Source organism: Peromyscus californicus, unplaced genomic scaffold (assembly GCF_007827085.1).
Source record: "Peromyscus californicus insignis strain IS unplaced genomic scaffold, ASM782708v3 Scaffold_9__1_contigs__length_137607984, whole genome shotgun sequence".
Taxonomy (NCBI): domain Eukaryota; kingdom Metazoa; phylum Chordata; class Mammalia; order Rodentia; family Cricetidae; genus Peromyscus; species Peromyscus californicus.
Genome location: NW_026294617.1, coordinates 9164482 through 9187189, shown reverse-complemented (window position 1 = coordinate 9187189; position 22708 = coordinate 9164482). Strand labels below are relative to the sequence as shown.

General features: G+C 39.1%; 1 protein-coding gene across 1 annotated transcript in view; it reads left to right on the top strand.

Moving 5' to 3' along the window:
* Positions 1 to 885: 885 nt before the first annotated feature.
* Positions 886 to 22708, top strand: part of LOC128105890 (rho GTPase-activating protein 20-like) — a 34733-nt gene continuing 12910 nt past the window's right edge. The window contains 10 exon segments of the mRNA XM_052731201.1: positions 886 to 1164; positions 4025 to 4119; positions 4122 to 4173; positions 6030 to 6071; positions 8842 to 8923; positions 15162 to 15224; positions 16839 to 16902; positions 19479 to 19585; positions 21161 to 21418; positions 21842 to 22003. Of these exon segments, the coding sequence (XP_052587161.1) occupies positions 1022 to 1164; positions 4025 to 4119; positions 4122 to 4173; positions 6030 to 6071; positions 8842 to 8923; positions 15162 to 15224; positions 16839 to 16902; positions 19479 to 19585; positions 21161 to 21418; positions 21842 to 22003 (1068 nt within the window). The 5' untranslated portion in view covers positions 886 to 1021.

Genomic DNA, 22708 nt, shown 5'->3' with positions numbered 1-22708 from the left:
ACCTGACTTACCTGTGCATGCAGCTTTCTGACTGTCTCGCTAAGGCACATTCGTCTATAAAGTCTCCTGTGATTCTTGCATCTGTTAAACTCTAAGGTTCACAGTGTTAATGATGTCTGCATGCTGCTTTTATCACATGGACCTTTGATAGGTTAAAAGAATTAGGATTGAGAGTCTTTGGGGATAAATCTGCATTGCACAAAGTTTTGCACAAGAATTCCTCCTATTATTGTACACATATTATTGCAGTTAGGGTTGGCAATGACAACCAAGTTGCTGCTCCAATGGCCATTTTTCAGGAGTCGCCTACTTTGGCCCTCATTTAATGTTAGCCATTGATCTCTCCTTTCTTGTGAATCCCTCTAGTGTGTGAATATTTCTCTCCAACAGGATGCCTTGTAATGTGTTACTACTTCATTTATAAATCATGAATTATGTTGGTAAATCCAAATTATTTTTTAAAAATTGATATTTTTATTGTTCAATTTTTAAAATGATTTAAAATGAGATGGAATTACATCACTCAGCCATTTTCTCACTCTAGACTAGTGGTTCTCAACCTGTGGGTAACGATCCCTTTGGGGTTCCTTTATCAGATATTCTGCATATCAGATATTGACATTAGGATTCATAACAGTAGCAAAATTACAGTGACAAAGAAGTAATGAAATAATTTTATAGTTGGGTGTCCCCATAACATGAAGAACTGTACTGAAGGAATGCATCATTAGAAAGGTGGAGAACCACTTCTCTAGACCCTACCAGCTACCCTTGTTCAGACTGTTCCCATGTCCCTAAGTTGATACCTTCTGGAAGAGAGCCCACTCCTGCAGTCTGTTCCCAATGCTTCCTTTCCTAAGCAACCTCTTCTTTTCTGTTGATAACTCAACAGAGTCCTGTTAGAGAACTGAGCCTGTGTTTTTATATCATTCACCCTTTGAAATTAGGTATCAATTAACAACCACTGAATACCTGTTCTGCTAGTTGGAGACCTGAACCAGGAGAAGTCTTTTTTTCCTACATGGAAACCCTTGAGGAGAAAGCCATGGGAGGGATACATCGAACCTTGCTGTTCCAAGGCCCCATGGAACTCAGAAGAGGCTGGAGAAGGAAGAAACAACATCTCTCCTTGTTCAGTGATGTTTTGATTATATCTAATAACCTGTGAGTATGTGCACTGTGCCTTCCTTACTATGAGAGGCTACACTTTGATTAGGCCTTGCTGTTCAAAACCACAAAAGATTTTTTATTTCTTTTATTTTTTGAGATTATAAATACTTCATTATCATCTCCCCTTTCCCTTTCCACTTGACAAGTCCTCCCATATTCCCTTTCTTGCTCTCTTTGAAAATCATGGCTTCTTTTTTTATTAATTGTTGTTCCATATATATGTATATTAAAATATATGTATGTATTTTTAACTATACATATATTAGACACTTGTATATATGTTTTCAGGGCTGTCTATATGTTATCGGGTGACCAATTGTTTTGCTCTTTGATCCTGGGGAAAGAATAGCAACAAACTTGGAAAGGAGGCAGGTGTGGTAGCACTTGCCAGCAATTCCAGCACTTTGGAAGCTGATTTATGAGTATCGCAAATTTGTGGATCTTGTGGAGACATCTTCTCAAAGTAAAATACTAAAAACATGATAATCAGGGGCCCTCTTGCTTGGTGTTTACAGATAGATTGTAGAAGCAAGAGGGGAAATCCCTGATTATGATGGTTGCTCATAAGGGGCCACACATGTGAACCTCTGTGAGCTCATAACTTCCAAAGTAGTGTGAAGAGATGAGAAGCAGCTACTATCCCTAAACCAATCAGGGGAAACTTAGACATCAGCTAGATCCAGCATGGTGATTGTGTGGATGATATAGGAAACTGCTGTGATTGAAGCTTTATACATGGTGGTATTGTCACATAGAACCGTGGAGGTATTTTCTGTGATCACCTCTCCAGAGGATCGTAGCCTTCATATTACTCTGAAAGGTACGAAATAGGTACTGGCCTTATCAAGTAAATATTTTAAGGGTGTGTTCTCATAAATACATAAGTAGACTGGAGAACAGGCATCAATACAACAGTTCATTCAATTTTGGGGGTAAACGTTCTAGTCATCAGTGATTAATATTGCTGAAGATCTACTTCACAAATGGTGAGAAGAAGGAAGGGTGCAGGAGAGAGTTCTGCTCTGCATTCTAGACACAACCAACTGGGTCCATTTCCCTTTCAACCCTGAACAGTCCCCCAAAGTTCCCAGTCTAGACACTGATGGTCAGTTAGTGTCTGACTGCAGCAAGAATGAAACGATTGAATGGCCTGGCTGTCCACCAACCTGCCCATCTTCCTTGTCATTTCTCCTCAGCACCCCTTCATGCCACGGTTGGAAATCCTCATATTTTAGTCTGAAAAGATAGTAATAAACTCATTTGAAATAAATAAAACATACTGATAATTTTCCTTATGTGTGTAATTTGTGAATGTAAGTGAAATTCACTGTGTTTTTTGAGAATAAATGAAAGTAAAATGGTTGACTTTCCTAAAAGACAAAGTTTTTGTTCCCCTTCTGTTGTGTTACAATGGTAATTAAAACTATTTGAGATTGTTGTTTGTATTAAGGAAAGAGGATTATCAAGCTTATAAGAGATGATTTTCATTATTTACATTTTCAAGGCAGATTATCCCTTAACACAAAAATTAGAATTAGAGGTTTCTAGTTTAAGCATTTCATATTATATATATATATGTATGTGTGTGTATATATAATAATTGTGTATTAATATATATGCGATTAGATGTCTTGAGGGTGAAAAGAAATGGAAATACAGATGTTTCAGATATTTGAGACGTATGTAGGTGAATCCTGAAACGAATGTTACATGCTATGCTTGCATTTTGTCTAGAGCATGTTCTATTAGATGGGGTGGGCCTTCTTTCATGGGAGTATCATGTTAGTCTTCAGATGTTTTGGATTTGAGAAGATTTACATGTGGGGTTTTTGAACCAGAGGTTATACTTTTGACATAGTGTTCTCTGAATCTGAGAGAGAGCGAATCTTCTTCAATTATGCAGCCACCTATTACCTCACTAGTCTCCAATAGAGAGTTCCATGCCCAGGTTCACACAAAAAGTGCCCCGGGTAAAACACAGTCAATCATAAAAAAATACAAAAGAGTATGGATGTGGGAAGCAGAGTGGTCCAGAGATAGAAGGGAAAGAAGATAGAGTAATAGAAAATAATCAGAACACATTGAATATGCATGTGAAATTATCACAGAACAAGCTCCATATAAAAAGAGCAAAGAAAGAAGGAAAATTAGTGCTCCCAAGACAGTTGTTTCTCAAGAACACTTTTGATAGCATCTGAAGGCTTGATAGGAAGGCATATTTGTAACCATTTGACTAGGTTATTGGAGAACAGAATCCTCTTTGTGGTTAGTTGTATGAGAAACACATTGTGGGTTTACTAAAGGAGCAGTTGTACTGAGCTCAGACCCTCCTGAGCAATTGCTCACATGACTTGCTAGGACAGGGAGAGGGACAACAGAATATGATTTTATTAAGTTAGGCAATATTTCTATATTATTTATTTGGAAAAGATCATTAAATGTAATTATTTAAGTAAAATATAAAACATTTAACTAATTTTCTTGGTATTGAAGTTATGGAAATAAACAAGCAGAAAAGTTCAGCACTTAACTAAATAGAGGGGAGAAATATTGAAGCACATGGTTTTCTAAAAATGCCATGTCTCTAAAATACACAGTATGGTCATTCTAAACACTCACCAATCAGAAAAAAGACCAGACTATGGCTATTCTTGGCCATCAAAAAGTGTGAGCCTCATAACTTCCTTCAGCACAGGCTTTACTGAGGCGCATCTACCATGGCATGAGCCCTGCCTGCGTGATAGAAATGGACGAGTCCTCCTCTGCTCTGGAGCAGGAAGAACTAGGTCTTACCACAAGTAATTCCAACTACAGTGAAAAGCAAACTAACAGATTGCCCCGATTCTCTCTCTAGGCGTAAGAGAAACTTTAAGATAAAATATGTCATCCCACGGAGTTATCTGTGGATGGGTGACTATGTGGACATAGTCGGGACAGACAACAGCTCTGCTGCAAGTCGATTCTCCTGTCCTGGCCCGTGGGAAATTTTGTGACTACCTTTTGGTAAGACCTACAGCTTGGACTTGTGTTCACAAGAGGCTGCTGTGGAAACTGTGGGTCAATTTAATGCTGTTTAATTCACAGGGAAAAAACCAAATCAATGAACCAGAATGTTTACAGATTAAGAAACCATGTTAGTCTGATTGTATACAGGCTGCCAATTCAAGTTTTTTCCTCCCATGATGAACCTAGTGTGTACTTTCCACCACACACATTTCTTCACAGAACTAGACTCCTTAGATTTTCACCTGTGATGTTCATCAGGACTCTACAAGATCCCTGGGGTAGAATTCTGTTGAAGGATATGGACAGGACAAGGCCTTACTCCATTCCCCACATTCTTCTTCCCCAAATGATCTGGTATTCTCTGGGTTTTGAAAGTACACAAGTTGATCTCACTCCAATGGTACTGTGTAGTATAAATTTGAAAATTACCTCCTACACTCCCAAGTTAATTTCCTAAAAAAAATAGTATTTAACCATACAGATGAACCTAGTTACTCATTAAAAGCTCAGGTTCTTAAATGTTTTTGTAGTGGAATATCATTGGTGTCTATAGTCAACACATGAGGACCAGTGTCATTAGACCATCAGAATCAGAGTTAATTTGTGGAGTGCAGGTAAATGTCAAATTCACATTCTTATCTTTCATGAGAGGATCTGATCATGGTATACCAAGAATACCTGGAGTGCAATCATTGGAATCACAGGGATAGTGTAGCATACACCTGCTGTGGGAAAGCATACACCAGTATTCATCTTTGTTTTCCACATGAAGAATTCATCATATACAACCCCCAAATTTGGACTCTCCTCATTCCTCTGTCCAAACTTCTAGCCTCACTCCAGAATTTACTCAATTAACATAAACACTTGCAGGTTTTATAAACTTTCTGGTTCTGTGAGTTTGCTCTTTACCTGAGAAAAACATTTCCACAGAAATTTTTGAGGAAGAAGATCATCTTTGTGTCATTCTCTAAATACACTCTTTCCCCTTGTTAATATTCCTGAAGATTATCTATAGTTAATGCTTAGTGTTTCTTCCACATTGAATATGAGAGGAAGTACTGTATTTAGGGATTATGAAGAGTTTCACGACAGCATTTCCATTAAACTTTTCCTTTTATGAAGGAGTGAAATTTGGAAGTCATATTTAGACTAGTTCACTTTCAATTGAATATGTATCAGTGTCTTCAACCGTGCCTATCACTAAGTGTCTTTAAAGTTTCCTGCTATGTCACTTTTGTAATTGGTGATATTAGATGATTACGTAGACAACAGTCTATGTATATGGGAAGGTTGGGAATCACAGGCATAATCCACCCTTCTGATGAAACTGGTTACAGGCAGAATATAAAGTGGATGAGCAGGTAATTGTAGAAACATGAAATGTGCTGGTCTCTGGGCAAAAATCAGTCCATAGTACCACAGAAAGTTACATAGAATTTCCATGTGACTCTGCAGCTCCAAACATGGATGTAGAACCATTGAAAAAGGGAGAAGAAAAGTCTGTGCATGAATGTTCTTCACAGCACGGATCATTATATCCAGAATGTAGAAACAATTCACATATTAAACTTATGAATGGAAAAACAATACATGGCACAGGGATGTGGGCAAGGGGAAATAAAAATAGTGAAATGCACGACCAGCCTCCACACTACAGTGAACTTCTTATCATGGAAGATTTCCAGTGAAATAACAGGTCAATCAGAATCCCAGTCATGTGGAGAATGCCATCTACACCTGCACCCTCATTGATAACAAATGGCGTATAATATCTTTATGAGGAATAGTCTTAAAAATCTTTGTACAAGTGTTTCAAGAGTCTAATTTGTTTTTCACTTTTTATATTACAGTTCCATGGAACAGAAAGATCGGTGGTATTTTTATCTCCAAAGGTATTTTACTAGTATTCGTATTTTAATTCCTTGGTAGTATAGGAATGGTAGTCTGTGATTATATATATATATATATTCTGATATAATCTGATAGATTGTCTCCAAATGTGGTGTTGATTAGATGATCCCTCACTACTGTTTCATTTTCTCCTGTTAATATGCATATTTTGTTTAATTTTGAGGAAGTCCTTCTTGCCATGCTCTTCATCATCTCCTCTTTAATCTATATATTGGGGTAAACGGTACTCCCAGACTTATTTTAAACTCCCATCAATACAGGTTACTCTACCATCCACACTCAAACCATCTGCTGCTTCCTACTTTGAAATCAAGCAGGTTCCTGCCCTTCCCTGTCACACAAAACATTTTGAGGACTGGATATGCTTCCAAAATCACATCTAAGGGCAATGTGCTATTACCTATGGGAGGCCAGCTCCCACCTTTTAAAGGGTTCCTATTAGGAGGAGAGAGGAATAAGAAAATATTAGATAGAAAGATAGTGAAGAGGAAAAAGACAGCAACACAGGATATTTTTGGGAAGAGCTGGATCAAAACCCACCAGCCCCTTCTGCCTCTTCAAAAGGGATTTTTATAATGGTGTCAAGTGGCAGGGCAAAAGACCTCCTCTTTGCTAGATCAAAGCACACCGTGCAGCCAAGTGTAGACCCTTCCAAATACCTGGTAACCACGCCTGTGGTCAAACCATCCCTTTATGTAGCTCTACTGGGTAAAGCAAGCTCAAATTCTTGGACCCTGAGTAAGTTCTTACTAGGAAACCTCTGTGGTTGTCTATTGCTCCTGCTTTTTAATACATTAACGGGCCCCTCAGACCCCTCAGATGGACTGTGCCTGCCTTAGGTCGTCCTTCTTTATAATCTTCTTTACCCATTGTGGAGATACACTTTCCATCAAGCATCCTCTGTCATCCGTTAGCAGCTAGCAAGAAGAACTTTACCTGTCTCTGACTACCAGCCTCTGGCAGGGGGAAGTACAGAGCTTAACTCAGCTCCTACTCAGGTCCCTACTAGGAGCTGCAAGTAGTTTGAATAACCACAGCAATCCCTATGGCTGCCACCCCCTGCTCCCCAGGAAAGGAGTAGAGGATGACCAAGATGGAATGTCCTTTTTGTATGGGTCAAGATGTTTATAACAGCCTTAGCTGTGCTAAGTCCTTTTTTAAATCAATAAACTCTTGATGCAAAGGCATCAAATAAATCGATAGACTCCTGATGCAACTGCATCAAACCTAAAGACTCCCTTAGATTCACCAAACCATGGTTCACTAATATTATGGGTGACTTTGCCATTCTGATAGATGACACCCCCCCAGAAGTTCCCTTCTGAGAAGGAGAGACCTGAAGAGCTTCCAGTTTTTAAGAAAGAGAAATTACGAAGTTTTCCAAGCACTTTAGTTCCTCCCTTGTCTAATCCCAAGTTTTCTGTTCCTTAAACTGGGCTTCATGGCCAAGAGGGAACTGACCCTGATTGAATGATGTTGTAAAACACTCTCATCTACCAGCAGCTCTGGCAGAGCAGAGGGTTTTGTTCTGCCTGTATCTGCCTCAGGAAAACTACCCCCTGCTGCTCAGGATTTAGATTTAAGCTGTCCTGAATTAATGCCCACAGGCTAAAAGCTTCCACTGGAATTTTTTCCGGCCCATGTTCCTCATGATATTTTTGCATTTCAACTCTAATTCTCCCCCAGGAGTCTGTGTCCAGAGTCCCATAGTCAGAAAACCAAGGACACGGCTCCTCTACGAACTCCAGGAACCTCTGTACTTGTTGCTGTTCTACCCGAACCCCCCAGTTTCCAAACTCTCTACAAGCGAGTATACAAACATCTGCCGACTGTTTCCCTGCCCTACGGCAGCTTTTCTCCTCAGACTGCTAAGTCCGCGGTGGCTGCTTGTTCCTGGACGCTGTTTTCAGGTCCGGCACTACGGAAATTCTACTCTTACCCTAAGTTTCTTCCTACACAACATTCCTATACCCAAACCCTACATTTCTTTTATTAATTTAATAGATAGAAATTGAGAGAGAGAGAAAGAGAGAAACCTAGACAGAGAGCGATACTTGCTGTATACAGTTTTTGCTCTCAAAGAATAAAATACCACCGCCTTAAACTTAATACAAAACCAAACATGTCCAACTGCTTCCGTGGTTCTTTCTCCCCCACTTACTTCCTCTGCACCCAAGTCCCTAGTTCTGGTGCCAATCTGTATGAGGCCAGCTCCCACCTTTTAAAGCGTTCCTATGAGGAGGAGAGAGGGATAAGAAACTTAGAAAGAAAACGAAGAGGAGAAAGACAGAAACACAGGATAGCTTCAGGAGGACCTGGATCAAAACCACCATCTCCTCTGCCTCTTCAAAAGGGTTTTTTATAACAATACCAAGGGGTGGGGCAAAAGACCTCCCCCTTTCTAGATCAACGCTCACCACACAGCCAATTGTAGACCCTGCCAAATACCTGGTAACCATACCTATGGTCAAATCATCCCTTTATGCAGCCCTGCTGGGTAAAGCAAGCTCAGATTCTCAGACACTGCATAAGTTGTTAATAGGAAACCTCTGTGGGTCTCTGCAATTACCTAAACATGTCTTTGTTGCTGAAATATTTTTGAACATTTCTTATTCTATAATGCATATTGCTGAACTGATAGTCTTTTATTTAAAACCAACATGATATTGATAAAATATTAACAATGACTAGTGCAAAATAAGATATTAACAAACACATTACTGTATTGTGTGTTTTAATGCATTTGAACAGATCCATTAATGAAGCCACAAAGGGCTACAGGAAGCATGTTAAACTCCCGATATTCACCGAGGACATCCCAAGCTGTGCCAGTGTATGTGAATATAAAACCAAAAATGACATCCCAAGTTCATGACTAGGAGAGACATGCAGCTTATAAAGCAATGGAAGTTGGGGACATAAGAAGGGGGTGGAGGGGAGAGAGAGTTTGAGATTTAGGTAGTATTTTGTTAAAAAGGTATATGTGTATGCCATGCATACCTGTCTTTCATATGTGATATGTAGAAAACAACATGAAGCAAGATTGATCCACATTAGCTACAGTGCTAAAACAAAAGAAATAATTTTTGGTTAAATGACTGAAGATTGACTCAGGTAGTTCCAACAACATACATTTCCAAGCTAAGTATTCCTACTGCAATTTAATTTTTTTCCAGTTCTTGTTGCTTACATAGAGACTTATGTGTTGTTTCTACTATTCCTTATTTATTTTAAAATATTTTTGTCTAATCATAAATAATTCTAATCATAGATTATTATAAACAAATTTTAAGCAAACTATTATCAAGAATTTTATTCACTCTCCATACTCACCTGCTTGATCATAATTGACCTCTATGAACCCGTCCCTTGCTACTTCTCTTTGTCTCTCACTGTGTGTTCTCTCACGTGCTTTGAAGAATGGCTGCATCACCATGTGAATCTCACGGCATAAGGACATCCTTTCATGGAACTTCAGTTGAGAATCCACCTTTAGAAACTGAACATTGCTGTGTGAGTGTGTGTGTGTGTGTGTGTGTGTGTGTGTGTGTGTGTGTGTGTGTGTGAAAGAGAGAGAGAGAGAGAGAGAAAGAGAGAGAGAGAGAGAGAGAGAGAGAGAGAGAGAGAGAGAGAGAGAGAACACATGTATGTAAATAGTCTTTAAAATAAGTCTTATGACTTCATACATACTAGACAGTTGTTCTGTCATTGAGTTACATACATGTCTATTAATATACTAGTTTGCTTTTCTGGTTTGTTTTTCTAATTTTTCTATTTTTGTTCCCATTCCACTACTGGATTCACTGAAGATCAGCAATTTAGCTATTATATAGAATGCTAAGCATTGAAAAAAACCTTTCCTACTATAAAAACAGGATGGAATCTAGCTGAAAGGATCGCCACCTTTCTGACTTTTATATAAAACACATCAGAGTCAATATTCTAATGTGTCACTGTTGAAACTGAACTCGAGTAACCAAGGTGTGTCTGATGAAGATAGTTTAGATCATGCAGCAACTGGTTCTGCATAGTAGGTCCCCATCATACACAACAGTGCTTAAGGAGAAAAGTGTTGTATAAAAGTAATTTCTAGCCTGTAATGTAAATCATGAGAACACTCTAGCCAGCTTTGCTGAACCAGATGTGTCTTCAGGGCAGAGCAGCGCAGAATGACCAGTAGGGAAATGTTCTCTTGCCCCTGCTGGCTTGATTTCAGCCATGGCACATGTTCAGTATTACACATGAGAAATCTCCCTGATACCTTAAAACACCAATGCAAATGAGACATTCTTTTAAAATAAAATTACTTACCAATTTCCATCCAAGATTCTGTTGCTTTTATATTTTATCCTGCAATATTTTATCCAGTACCCTTTTGCGTAGTGCAGGTGATTGGCTATACATATGTTTTGGCTTTCTTCATGTGATAATGTATTTATTTCCCTCTTATTCTTAAAGAGATTCTCAGAACATAGAACATTCTTTTGATGTTTTTGGTTCTTAAATATCATCCATCATTTTTCTTTCTCCATGTTTTCCAGTCAGCAATGATCCTTCATACATATTTTTATCTACTTCTTTAAGGCTTTCTTTGATTTTCTATTTATAATTTGGCTTTTTGAGGTTTGATAGTTCTTTGAATCATCTGTGTATTTCATTACACTTAAAATAAATCTGACATTTTTTTCTTTGTACAAATTAAGGGAAGTTTTATGCTATTCTTACTTTCGGACTATTTTGCCTCCTAATTTTCACAGTAAAATTTTTAGAATTGAACATAGATCTCTCAGATTGTTTATATTTTTAAATACATAGATGCAGATGATTTCTAAAATTATCTTCCATAATTTTATGCAAGTATACAAATCCATTGCCAACTCACCTACACCCAAGATATCCCAAAATCATTCTCTCTCTCTCTCTCTCTCTCTCTCTCTCTCTCTCTCTCTCTCTCTCCCCTATTGACTTTAATTTCACATGTAGACAATAATAACTTTTTAAACTTAATCTTGTATAGATAATAATTAACTGTGCTGTCCTCATGAGTCAATGGCTATGCTATGGCTGGAAGAAAGCATTTCACTGTATGCCTATATGATTTTAAATAATGTTTTGAAATTCATGCCTTGTTAGTGATATCAATAATATTATTTTACCTGATCATTATTTTTATTTAGTTTTCTTAATGTATAATTTCATTATTATTATACTTTATATTTCTATCTGAGGCTATAGTTATTTTTAACATTAAAAATAATTCCTTTATATCATTAAGCATAATTATAAAAACTTATTACTCCTCATAGTTTCAACATGTGACCTATTATGAGGTTGGTCTTCATTCTTAAGAATTATTTACATATCCCTGGTTCTTTATGTGTCAAGTAATATTTTAACATACACAGCAAAACTATGTTATATTTTCATTTTTAATTCTCCCAAAAACCCTATTTTCAGAAATAGTTTCTTTATATAGACTCTGTCTCTTGAAATGTGACTGTTTTATGAACAAAATCACCATCAGGAAGGAATGTACACATCCCTGCAATCATTATTTAGATCTTAATATGTTCCAAATGCTTTGAAAATACAATATCTTCTAATGATGTGAATTAAAACACTATTAGCCCATCACACAATATTTTTTGTAAAAAATACTTCACTGTTTTAAAATTATTGAGAAGAGTTTTCACACATTCACCAAAATATCAGAAGCTTTTCTTATCGTTAAAGATATTACTCCTCTCTCTCTCTCATATATATATATTCTATGGTTAGTAAGATGTTAAATCAGTGAGTGTAAGATGTCCTTGTTCATAAAATTCAATTAACCTGGCATGTTACAGAAAAGTTTGGCATCAATCTTCAGCACTGCACACACACTTATTTTCAAGTTAGTCGGTTATGCCTAATAGTTAAAGGATAATAAATGAAATTGCCTTGAAAGAGGTGGCTTATGGAGTGGTTCCTTTCACCTTGCTTCAGTGTTGTTAAGGATAGGGAGCGGGCACCTGTGTTGTTTTTCTCCTTTAAAGGACAGTTTCCTAGAGTCTTCCTACAATCCTTATTGCAGATATATCTGATGTTAAAGAAACCATGTGCATAAAACTATACCTATCTATTGATTGTCGTATTCTATAAAGATGTATTAGAATTCCACTATATCAGTGCTATCAACTCAGATTCTTATCAATTAGTTTCATTCTATTTCCTATACACTGTCTTCCTAGATCTTTGGAGAAGATTCTCAACGTGAGAGGCAGTAAAGAGCTAATACTATGAGCACATTGTTCTTAAGAGTATTGAGAGATGGGGTTTCATTTCTAAAATCTTCTGGATCTATCACCTCAACAGATTTTTTTTTAATTTAAGAAAACTTTTTATTCATTTACATACCAACCATAGATCCCCCACTCATTTCCTCCTCCCGTTCCTCTCCAGCCTTCCTCCCCACCAACCCAGCCCCCCATCCCCTCCTCCAAAAGGGTAAAGGATGCCATGGGGAGTCAGTAAAGCCTGGTACATTTAGTTGAGGCAGGACCAATCCACTTCCCCCTGCATCTAGACTGAGCAAGGCATCCCACCATAGGTAGTGGGCTCCAAAAGGCAGCTCATGCACCAAGGATGGATCCTGATCCCACTGCCAGGGTCCCCTCAAATAGAGCAAGCTACATAACTGTCTCCCACATGCAGAGGGCGTAGTCTGGTCCAATGCAGGTTCCACAGCTGTTGGTCTAAAGTTCGTGAGTTTCTCCTACGAGCTTGGTTCAGTTGTCTCTGTAGATTTCCCCATCATGATCTTGAACCCCCCTTACTCATATAATCCCTCTTTCCTCTCTTCGACTGGACTCCCAGAGTTTGGCCTGCTGCTTAGTATGGATCTCTGCATCTGCTTCCATCAGTTACTGGATGGAGGCTCCATGATGACAGGGTATTCACCAATCTGATTACAGCAGTAGGCCAGATCAAGCACCTTCTTCACTATTGCTAGTAGTTTAGGCTGGGCTGGTCCTTGTGGATTCCTGGGAACTTCCCTAACCCCATAATGTCTCCCTCTATCAAGATATCACTTACATTGCTCTCCCACTCCATCCCTCCCCCAGCTCAACTATCCTGTTCCCTCATGTACTCATCCCCCATCCCCTCCCCACTACTGCCCCCACCTCCCAGTTTACTCATGGAGATCTAATCTATTTTCCCTTCCTAAGGTGATCCATGCGTCCCTCTGTGATCCTCCTTGTTACCTAGCTTCTCTGGAGCTGTGGGTTGTAGTCTAGTTATCCTTTGCTTTACATCTAGTATCCACATATGAGTGAGTACATACCATATTTGTCATTCTGAGTCTGGGTTACCTCACTCAGGATGATATTTTCTAGTTCCATCCATTTGCTTGCAAATTTTATGATGTAATTTTTTTTTTTTTTACAGCTGAGTAATACTCCATTGTGTGTATGTACCACATATTCTTTATCCATTCTTCAGTTGAGGGGCATCTAGGTTGTTTCCAGGTTCTGGCTATTATGAATAATGCTGCTATGAACATAGTTGAGCAAGTGTCCTTGTGGTATGGTTGAGTCTGCCTGTCGCGTCTGCCTCGACCAGCAAGGAAGACACAACACCAGGCTCTTCTCCAAGCAGTATATTCAGGAACCTTGAACAATCCTCTGACCCCGGGGAAAGCCAGCCCACGCCCTTTATAGCCACTGGGCAACCAACCCCGTAGTGCCACGTGGACAATGCCGATAGGGACAGACATACGCAAGCAAGCCAGATTCCACGCCCAAGCCAAATAAGGAGTTGTTTATCCCAGAGAACACCTGCCATCGGGAAGGCGGAAGCTGGACGCTGGTGCCATCTTTGAGGCGCGGCCGTGCATGGCTCTCTACATCTGCCTTGGGTATATGCCCAAGAGTTATATCATTGGGTCTTGAAATAGATTGATTCTCAATTTTCTGAGAAGTCACCATACTAATTCCCAAAAGGCTGTACAAGATTGCACTCCCACCAACTGTGGAGGAGTGTTCCCTTTGCTCTACATCCTCTCCAACTTAAGCTGTCTTCAGTGTTTTTGATCTTAGCCATTCTGACAGGAGTAAGATGGTATCTCAGAGTTGTTTTGATTTGCATTTCCCTGATGACTAAGGATGTCGAGCAATTCCTTAAATGTCTTTTGGCCATTTGAGATTCTTCTTCTGAGAATTCTCTGTTTAGCTCTGTAGCCCATTTTTTAACTGGATTGTTTGGTATTTTGATGTCTAGTTTCTTGAGTTCTTTATATATTTTAGAGATCAGCCCTCTATCAGACGTGGGGTTGATGAAGATCTTTTTCCATTCTGTAGGCTGTTGTTTTGTCTTATTTATTGTGTCCTTTGCTTTACAGAAGTTTCTCAGTTTTAGGATGCCCCATTTATTAATTGTTGCTCTCAGTGTCTGTGCTACTGGTGTTATATTTAGCAAGTGGTCCCTGTGCCAATGCTTTCAAGGCCACTTCCTACTTTCTCTTCTGTCAGGCTCAGTGTAGCTGAATTTATGACCTCAGCAGATTTCTACACTGAATATCATCTATTTGCAAAGCCTGACATGGAGAAAGTGCTCATCCATATTGGTATTTTGAAGAGAAAGAAAAGATGCAGCCAGTTCTTATCCTGACTTTCTTAGACCTGCACACATGCTGTGCATGAAAATAAAGATGTAACATGATGGAGGCAGAGCTGGGGTGGAAGGAAAGGCATCAACCCTCTTTTTAACCCCCACCCCCAATAAGGAAAGAAAATTCAGAATGCTGAGTTCCAGCACCCATGGCTCCACAGTCTGCCTTTATCATAAAAACCAGTTACCTGCTGTGTTTGAATACCCAGTACCCAAGTACTTAAATTGAAGATAAATATGTTAGACTTATAGTTTTCCAGCGTTATGGTATATAAAGGGAAGAAAACAAGATACTTATTCTACATTAGAGTTGTCATGAGAGCCCATAGATTATAAGTGATGATTAGACAATAACTAATCGTGTGCCTTTAAGTTATTTTATAGCATTTTCTCTGCACTTTTTATAACCTTTATATGTAACAACAACAGACTTGGAAACTGTGAATGATGTTATGAAGAAGTTGCTACCTATGATAGGAAATCCTGTAAGTTACTTTCAAGCTATTTTGACTTAAATTTGAGCTTTTTTTGAGATCTACATATGTGCAAATGTGCATATAAAGATATACAGAAGACACTTGATCATGATAAATTTACAAATCATATTTTACAATCTCCTTTTAGAACTGAAGCATCTAAGATAAAATGATAAATTAGAGGGACATTTTTCTTGAATATTTGTCTAAGGTTCATGTGAAATGAAACTCATAGCTCAATGGTTTTGAGCTATACTTTTAGTCTCCCTAGGCAATTTACATTTTCTATTATAAAAAATAATTGAGATTATTTGGTTATATGCACACATCAAATTTAAAGACTGCCAATCATAGAGGGAATGATGTTCTTCTTTTTTATTTTTTGATTATATTGCACTTCATATTTGGTATCTAATTCCTTCTCCTCTCCCATTCCTTCTTCTTTCACTTCTCTGTGTGTGGAGATGTAGATGTTGTGTTTGGATGTGTTCTTTTTCTCTCTTAATATTTATGTGTATGTGTCTATTTTTATCTCAGTTCTTCTTTCTCTCTGCATACATATCTGTGTTTAACTTTGTCTTTTTTGTGTAAATATGTGTCTCTGTATTTATGTCTCTCTTTGTGTATATGTTTCTCTGTATGTGTATATGACCCTCTCTATCACCTCCTGTGAGTTTGTATGATTTCTCTGTATTGTTCTCTCTGTCTCTGTCTCTCCCTGGGTCTATGTATGTCTTTCCCTGGGTCTATGTCCCTCTCTCTTTCTCTCACTCCCATGGTGTGTTGGGGGTGGTGGTAGTGGTGTGTTCGTTTGCTTGAATGTGTATGTCTGCTCGTTTTAATAATTAAGACTTCTGCAGAGCAATGCAACTGTTTTTAATCCAGAATCAACAATAAAGTACAATTAATGATAACTCCAGTTAAAGCATATTTTTACTTTACCCACTATAGTAGGGTGCTAAATATTTCAACAGAATACTCCATTTAGAAAGTTGTTCCAAATGGATCCATAGCACTGTGTACAGTAATTGTGTTGTGGAGCTTGTTTTCAGCATCTGGTCTATTTTCTAGGTTAGACACATGTACTTCCTCTCCACAGATTGGACATCTCTGAATGAAAGCCAAAATTTGTTTTTACTCCTAGGCATCCTCAAAGCCTCTCTGTTTTTTGTCTATTTTGCCCAGCCTTACTCTTTCAAAGGATACTTTGCTCAAGAAATCATAGGCACTGAGGTTGTGTGGCTCTCTGGGTACTAGGTTGTGTGGGCATTTCATGTCAAAGTTCAATATTCCACACACATGTGGACAAACAGATGTAACAGATCTTGGAATAACCTTTTTCTTGGTAACTGTTGATGGGTGAATATAATTTTTTATCCCATGGACATTCACATTCTATTGTGGATCAATAGATCTAGGCTCCATCAGAAAGGCAAGCCAAGTACCCAAGCGTTTTCTCCTGAAATCATTGCAGGTGACTCAAACCTGTAGTCAAAAGACACATCATTAATAGTGATCCTAAAAATTTTCCTGCTGGAGAGCTGGGAATGGTGAGGAAAGGTATTCTTAAAGAATCCACTGTGAAAGACTATCTGTGATGGTTGGTTCTTTTTGTGCCCCCAGAGTGCTCAAGATTATCAACTGTGGTTCTGTCGTGGCCTCCAAGAAGCCCCAAGCCTACTCCAAGGTAAGTAACAGGGAAAACTAAAGAGGGCTGACCAAGGCAATGTTTTCACCCTGAATTCTCAATGTTTTTGTCATTCATTCTTAAAGTTAAATCAACATTAAAAGAAAATAACTTAAACATTATTTCATTCATTTAATTCACAATTACCAACTATTTAATAGAACCTAGTCACATGATACTATCTTTTTATGCAACGGTCTATGGTCTGGTGAAAAAAACCCTGGAATTTTCCTGTGCATTTCCACCTGAGAAACAGAATTTTCCTAAAAAGACAAACAAAACAAGACTTTGGATTTCTTGATTCTAAATAAAAAAATTTTAATTTTCATTCATTGAAGATTAAAGACAATGCTAGGGGCTAGAGACATGTCTCAGTGATTAAGAGCACTTACTAACTTGTTGTTCTTGCAAAAGGGCTGGTTTTGATCCACAACACCCACAACCATCCAAAACTCGAATTTCAGGGGATGTGATTACCTCTTCTGATCTGCTCAGGCACCAGGTACAACATGGTGCACAGATACACATGTGAGAAAAAAACACATACATAAATAAGTCTAAAACTAAATTTAAAAACTTTAAAAAATATTCTGTTTACTCCAAACTATGTAGCTTCTGTTTTGGCATGAAAATGTGAAATTTAGCCATTTCTCTGAATCCATGTAAATATAGTCAGTTCACATCTCTCTATGACCTCATTGAATGACAGATATTCTGTTCAGACTTTGGGAGCCTTCCTGACTGAATCACCTGCTATTCCTTATGTTGCATTTTTCTGGAATTTTTCCACAAGATTATTGACACATAGGTAATAGTAATAGAAGAATTATCTGAAGCATTTGGATAAGAATTAAAAATCTGAGATTACCAAGTCTGCTCTTGAGGCTGACCTTCAAAAGATACTGAAAAGGTGATGTTCTAAGACATCTAAGACATGTAGTATCCCTTAGACAAGTAACAGTGAGGATGTCTGTTGGAGATGAGAGAACATTGCCTTGTTGTTCAAACCTTTCTCATGTATCCTGAGAACAATCTCTGGGGACATTCTTGGTTACTCAAAGTACAGAAATCAGACTAATTTTTATAAATACTTATTTTCCGGGTTTTAGTACACTGGGCAATATGGGGGGAGTAACCCACCTACATCTTTGATATTTTTTTCTTTATGGCACAGGGTATTGATGTGGAGCCCAGGCAGGTAAGGGAATCCTGACCCTCACTGTCACCATCACATGAGTGCTGGGAATACAGACATGTGCCAAAAATGTCTGGTCCTTTTGCTTTTTATAAGGTGGATACAATTACAGTTCTCAGTCAATGATAAGACAAATGTGGGGGGCTTATTACAAAATAAATTACTGAAAGGTGTCAACTTGGTAATATTTTAATTCTAAGGTTTGGAAGAGCTTTGCATATCATGGATGCTTCAGAAATCCCAAGAACTTAGCAGTCTTGTTGATTTCCCAGCATTCATTTTGAATGTGTATTTCAACCCACAGGCCATACTCAAGTAAGTATACTCATGCCTAGATTGTTCCATATTGATCCCTTGGAAGCTTCTAGAGTCTACTAATTTAAATGTTACTGTAACTCTTGATCTGATTGTAGCACTGACACTGTATCTGTGTCAGAAGGAAAGGTAAAGCAAGAGCTTAATTATGTTGGTGATTCATCAGAAATGGACAAGGGCAAGATTTCATCCTTCCCAGAAAACCATATCCACATCCCAGCACAGACTCTTTAAGGTTCCTTTAGAGAAGAAAAATGTAAAACATGGGAGAGCAAAGAAAACATCTCTACATTAGTTCCAATTTTGTAGATGTAGTTCTAGCCCACAGTTGCTGTCAGAACACAGTCCAAGAATGGAGTCATGAGAGGGAAATTCTGAGTGCTTGTGAGAAAACTCCACGAAACCAAGACAAAGGTCTTGTGACTTCAGTTTCATCAAAAACACGGAAATGTTTTGGCATGTGATTTTGTGCTCTTCCCAGGTGTAGCAGATAGGAGTGAGTTCACTCCAGCTGCTGTTACTCTTCAGCCTCTATGGAAAGTATTTTTGCCACGTGCAGCTTGTCCTTGTGATTGTGCACTTTGCTCAGGAGACTCTTCTTCTCCCTCAGATATCAATTGTCTGATGCTCTCAGTAAAGTTGGCTACTTCGTGAGACTTTAGTCCACCTCATGTTAAGGCCCCATGTCCCAGGTTCGTGCCCCCTTGAGTGGTAAACAACTGCTGTGTGTCCAGGAGGCTTCTGTGTTTTCAAGACAGAAACCAGCAGGCCTTAAAACTGTCACAAGGAGCACAGCAAAAGTCCCCTTACACAGTGCGCTGATGGGCCTATGTTCTTCAAACAAAGTGACAAGTTGAAAGTTTTCTGTTTTTAGAGTTCTCGGCTTACACATCTTTACCTCATCAGAGTATCCCAGGGAGGCTCCTGACGATCTGCGTGTACAATCTACTTGGTCGAGAAGCACAAGGAGAAATCCAATATAACAGTGCATGCTAAAGCACATTGGCAGGTTTGCTCACATTCATTACCCTCAGTTTCAACTCACATTTGTATTTTCTTCTCATAGAGCATGAGCATCCCTATGACATCATAATGAGAAACATTCAAAATACTGTCAGTCGACGACAGAAATCAAGAAAGTGCACAGCTTTTCCTGCCCTGCCTGGGCTGTATGTGGAACAACCAGATCTATAGGGGCGATTCATCCTAAAGCCCAGAGATCCAGCAAGAAGCCAGAAGCAGAGCAGTGAGTCCCTGACCTTCCTTCAAGTGGCCTTTCTCAATTCCAGTTTCTGTTCTGCATACAATATCAATGCATAGTGTCATTTCTTGCTTGGAAAGGGGCACTATAAGGAACAAAATCAAAAACCAAACAACACACCACAGGCCAGACTTGAGAGAATTCTAAGTGCTGCAAGACTCAGCTTGTCCATAGGGAGAACATTCCACTCTTCCAGGCAGATTGTCACCATAAGTATGCCAAGATACTGTCTACACATAACCATGTGTGCATACACCTTTGGTCCCATTAGAATATGATTTCTAAGACCTGGATCCCCATATGTTCCCCATCATGTGGTTTCATGATCAGAGCAAAAAATGTCCTAATCACTACACTTAGACAAACCTGTAATGAAAGTGGAAGGGGAGATCATCTGTTCTGGACTTGGGTAGAAATGGTCTTAGGATAAGAGCCCAGTCTCTAATCTCATTTCAGTTCACAAAACAACTGTGTTTTATATATGTCTTTGGATCTGAGTGGACCTAACATTTGTATACTGGGGCCTTTGAATTTATTTAAATATTTTTCAAATTATACTATACTTTCATTATTTTCCCCTTTCCTCTCCTTTCTCCAAAACCTCCCATGAACCACTGAGGTTGCTTTCAAATTTTTGTCTTTTAAAAAATTATTACATATATACATGTATAAGCACATGTGCACACACACACACACACACACGCACATGCTCACTCACTCACTTACTCACTCACTCACACATCTTACTCAATCTGAATGATATCACTTGTGTTTTAAGACCTGACTATTTGGTATTGGAAAGCCAACCAGTATATTGTATGCTGAGAAAGACTGTGTATTTTGTGTTTTGTTCTGGGACTCCTTTGTTTAATGTTAATGTGTTTGTTGTAACTTTTTAAAGATTTCACTATCGTCCAATATTCTAAAAGCAATCTCAGAAGAGAAGAAGAAACTTTGATCTCAGCTTTGAATTAACACAGTGGGGGCGTGGGCCCAGAGTCTGTTGGACAAACGTAGTCATGTACACTTTCTCATGAGGGCATCTGCTGCTGATGAAAGAGAGTTGACAGTGGTTCTTCAAAAAGCTCAGCAAGAAACCTAAGAATGGGACACTATGACACTGGAGGACAAGAACACAGCTTGATCTGAATACCAGTGAGGGTGGCTGTGAAAAAGGAAATGACCACTGAGGCCTCTGATGGTACATAACTCAGGAAGCTTGTTCAACTGGCTATCAAGTACCTCATGATGTAATGTGGGGGCTAGACAACATTGTGTTGTGAGAATTCCCACCAAAGAACACTCAGATCAAGTCTCTGAGATTAACAACAGTGTAGAGTATAGAGAAGAAGAATGCACACACACACACACACACACACACACACACACACACACACACACACACACACGACAGGATGAGTAATCAACTTAAGAATGTGGGGAATTTTATATCAGAAATGATAACCTCTTTGTATGCATTGCAACAGGTACATTATAAACTGGGGATCTGCGACAAAGGTTACGTAAATGAAACTACTCCGTGTAATGATCTCATCTCCTCTTTAGATACAGAGGAGCCAACAGTTAAGAGAAGACGGCCTTTCATATGCTGGTTGTTCCACAAGGGCTCTGTGCCCCATGAGGACCAAGTGTGCACAGCCCTGCCAGTTGTGAAGACAGGAAAAATCTTCAGAAAAGATCTGACTGCCATTTGTGAGGATGGCAATCTACCCACAGCAATTCTGGTAGGTCTCACATGGTTCTTCTCTGGCTGTCCTGAGGACAAAATCCTGCTTCTCCTAAATGCCTCCCCGCTTCGATTCTATCATCAAGTGGAGAAGCAAGTGTGCATCAAATCGTTGGCTTAAGAATAGGAAGGTAAGAGAGGGCTATTGGCCACAAACCGTGTATTGGAAAAGTTGGATTAAATCACTTTGCTGTAGTGGAAAATCTGATTACAAATAAACATTGCCTGAGGTCTCAGGGTTAACGCTAGGGTGGGATGGGTACAACAGGAGATAGAAGCACCAAAACCAGGCCAAGGTCCTCTTCATCCACACCAGCTCTGGCATTGCACCTGCGCACACCATTAGCCTGGTTCTCAAGAAGAAGGAAACCCTGCTCTGTGCTGCCAGTGGAGTGACGGGTGTTTCTCTTTCTTCTCTCAGGACATACTCTCCTTTATTAGTGTAAGGGGGCCAATCACTGAAGGCATCTTCAGCACACCTGGCAAAATAAGAGCATTCCTAGCCCTAAAAGAAAGGCTGGATCCCGGGACAGACGTGAACTTGAACCACGAAAGTGTCCCTGTTGTGGCGTCTATCTTCAAGGTAGGGAGAGTCCTCGCATCCTCTGCACTCAGGATTCCTCCCAATCTGTGTGAGTAGTTTCCTGCATCGTGTGTACTCTTGAAGGGCAGTAGACAGGACTGACAGAAATCTGATAAGCCAAAGGTTCCTGTGATGCTCACAACAGAAGGGTTCAAGCACAAACCTGTCACAGTGAAGGGGAATGTGACTAAGCATCGTTATTTGATTCCTCTGTTCCTCATGCAAAACAGGTTTCAAAATAATAATAGGGTACGGAGGGTTATTTATACAGGCACATGGGTGTCACCTTGTGTCCATGCCTCGTCAGGTGTGTTTTGTTACCAGTTTCCAACATTCTCTGTCACTCTAAGTTTTTCCTGAGAGGCGGGTTTTTCTTCCTTAGTAGAGCATGTATCTCCTCCACATATACTTTGGCTACACATAGCCAGTAAGATCCCATGATTTTCCTGTCTCCCTCTCATGCAATGTTGAGATCCAAATGCAGGTCCTCATGGCTTTGAAGCTGGCATTCTTAATCACTGAGCCATCTCTTCAGCCCCATAAAATGATACTTTCATGTTACTATTAAAATTCAACTGAAATTACATCATTTCATGCCTTCCTTTTCCTTGCTCTAAGTCCTCATGTTTCCCATCAACTTCCCACTTCCTCTCAAATACAGGGTCCATTTTCTTTAATTTTTGTTATTACATACATATATACATA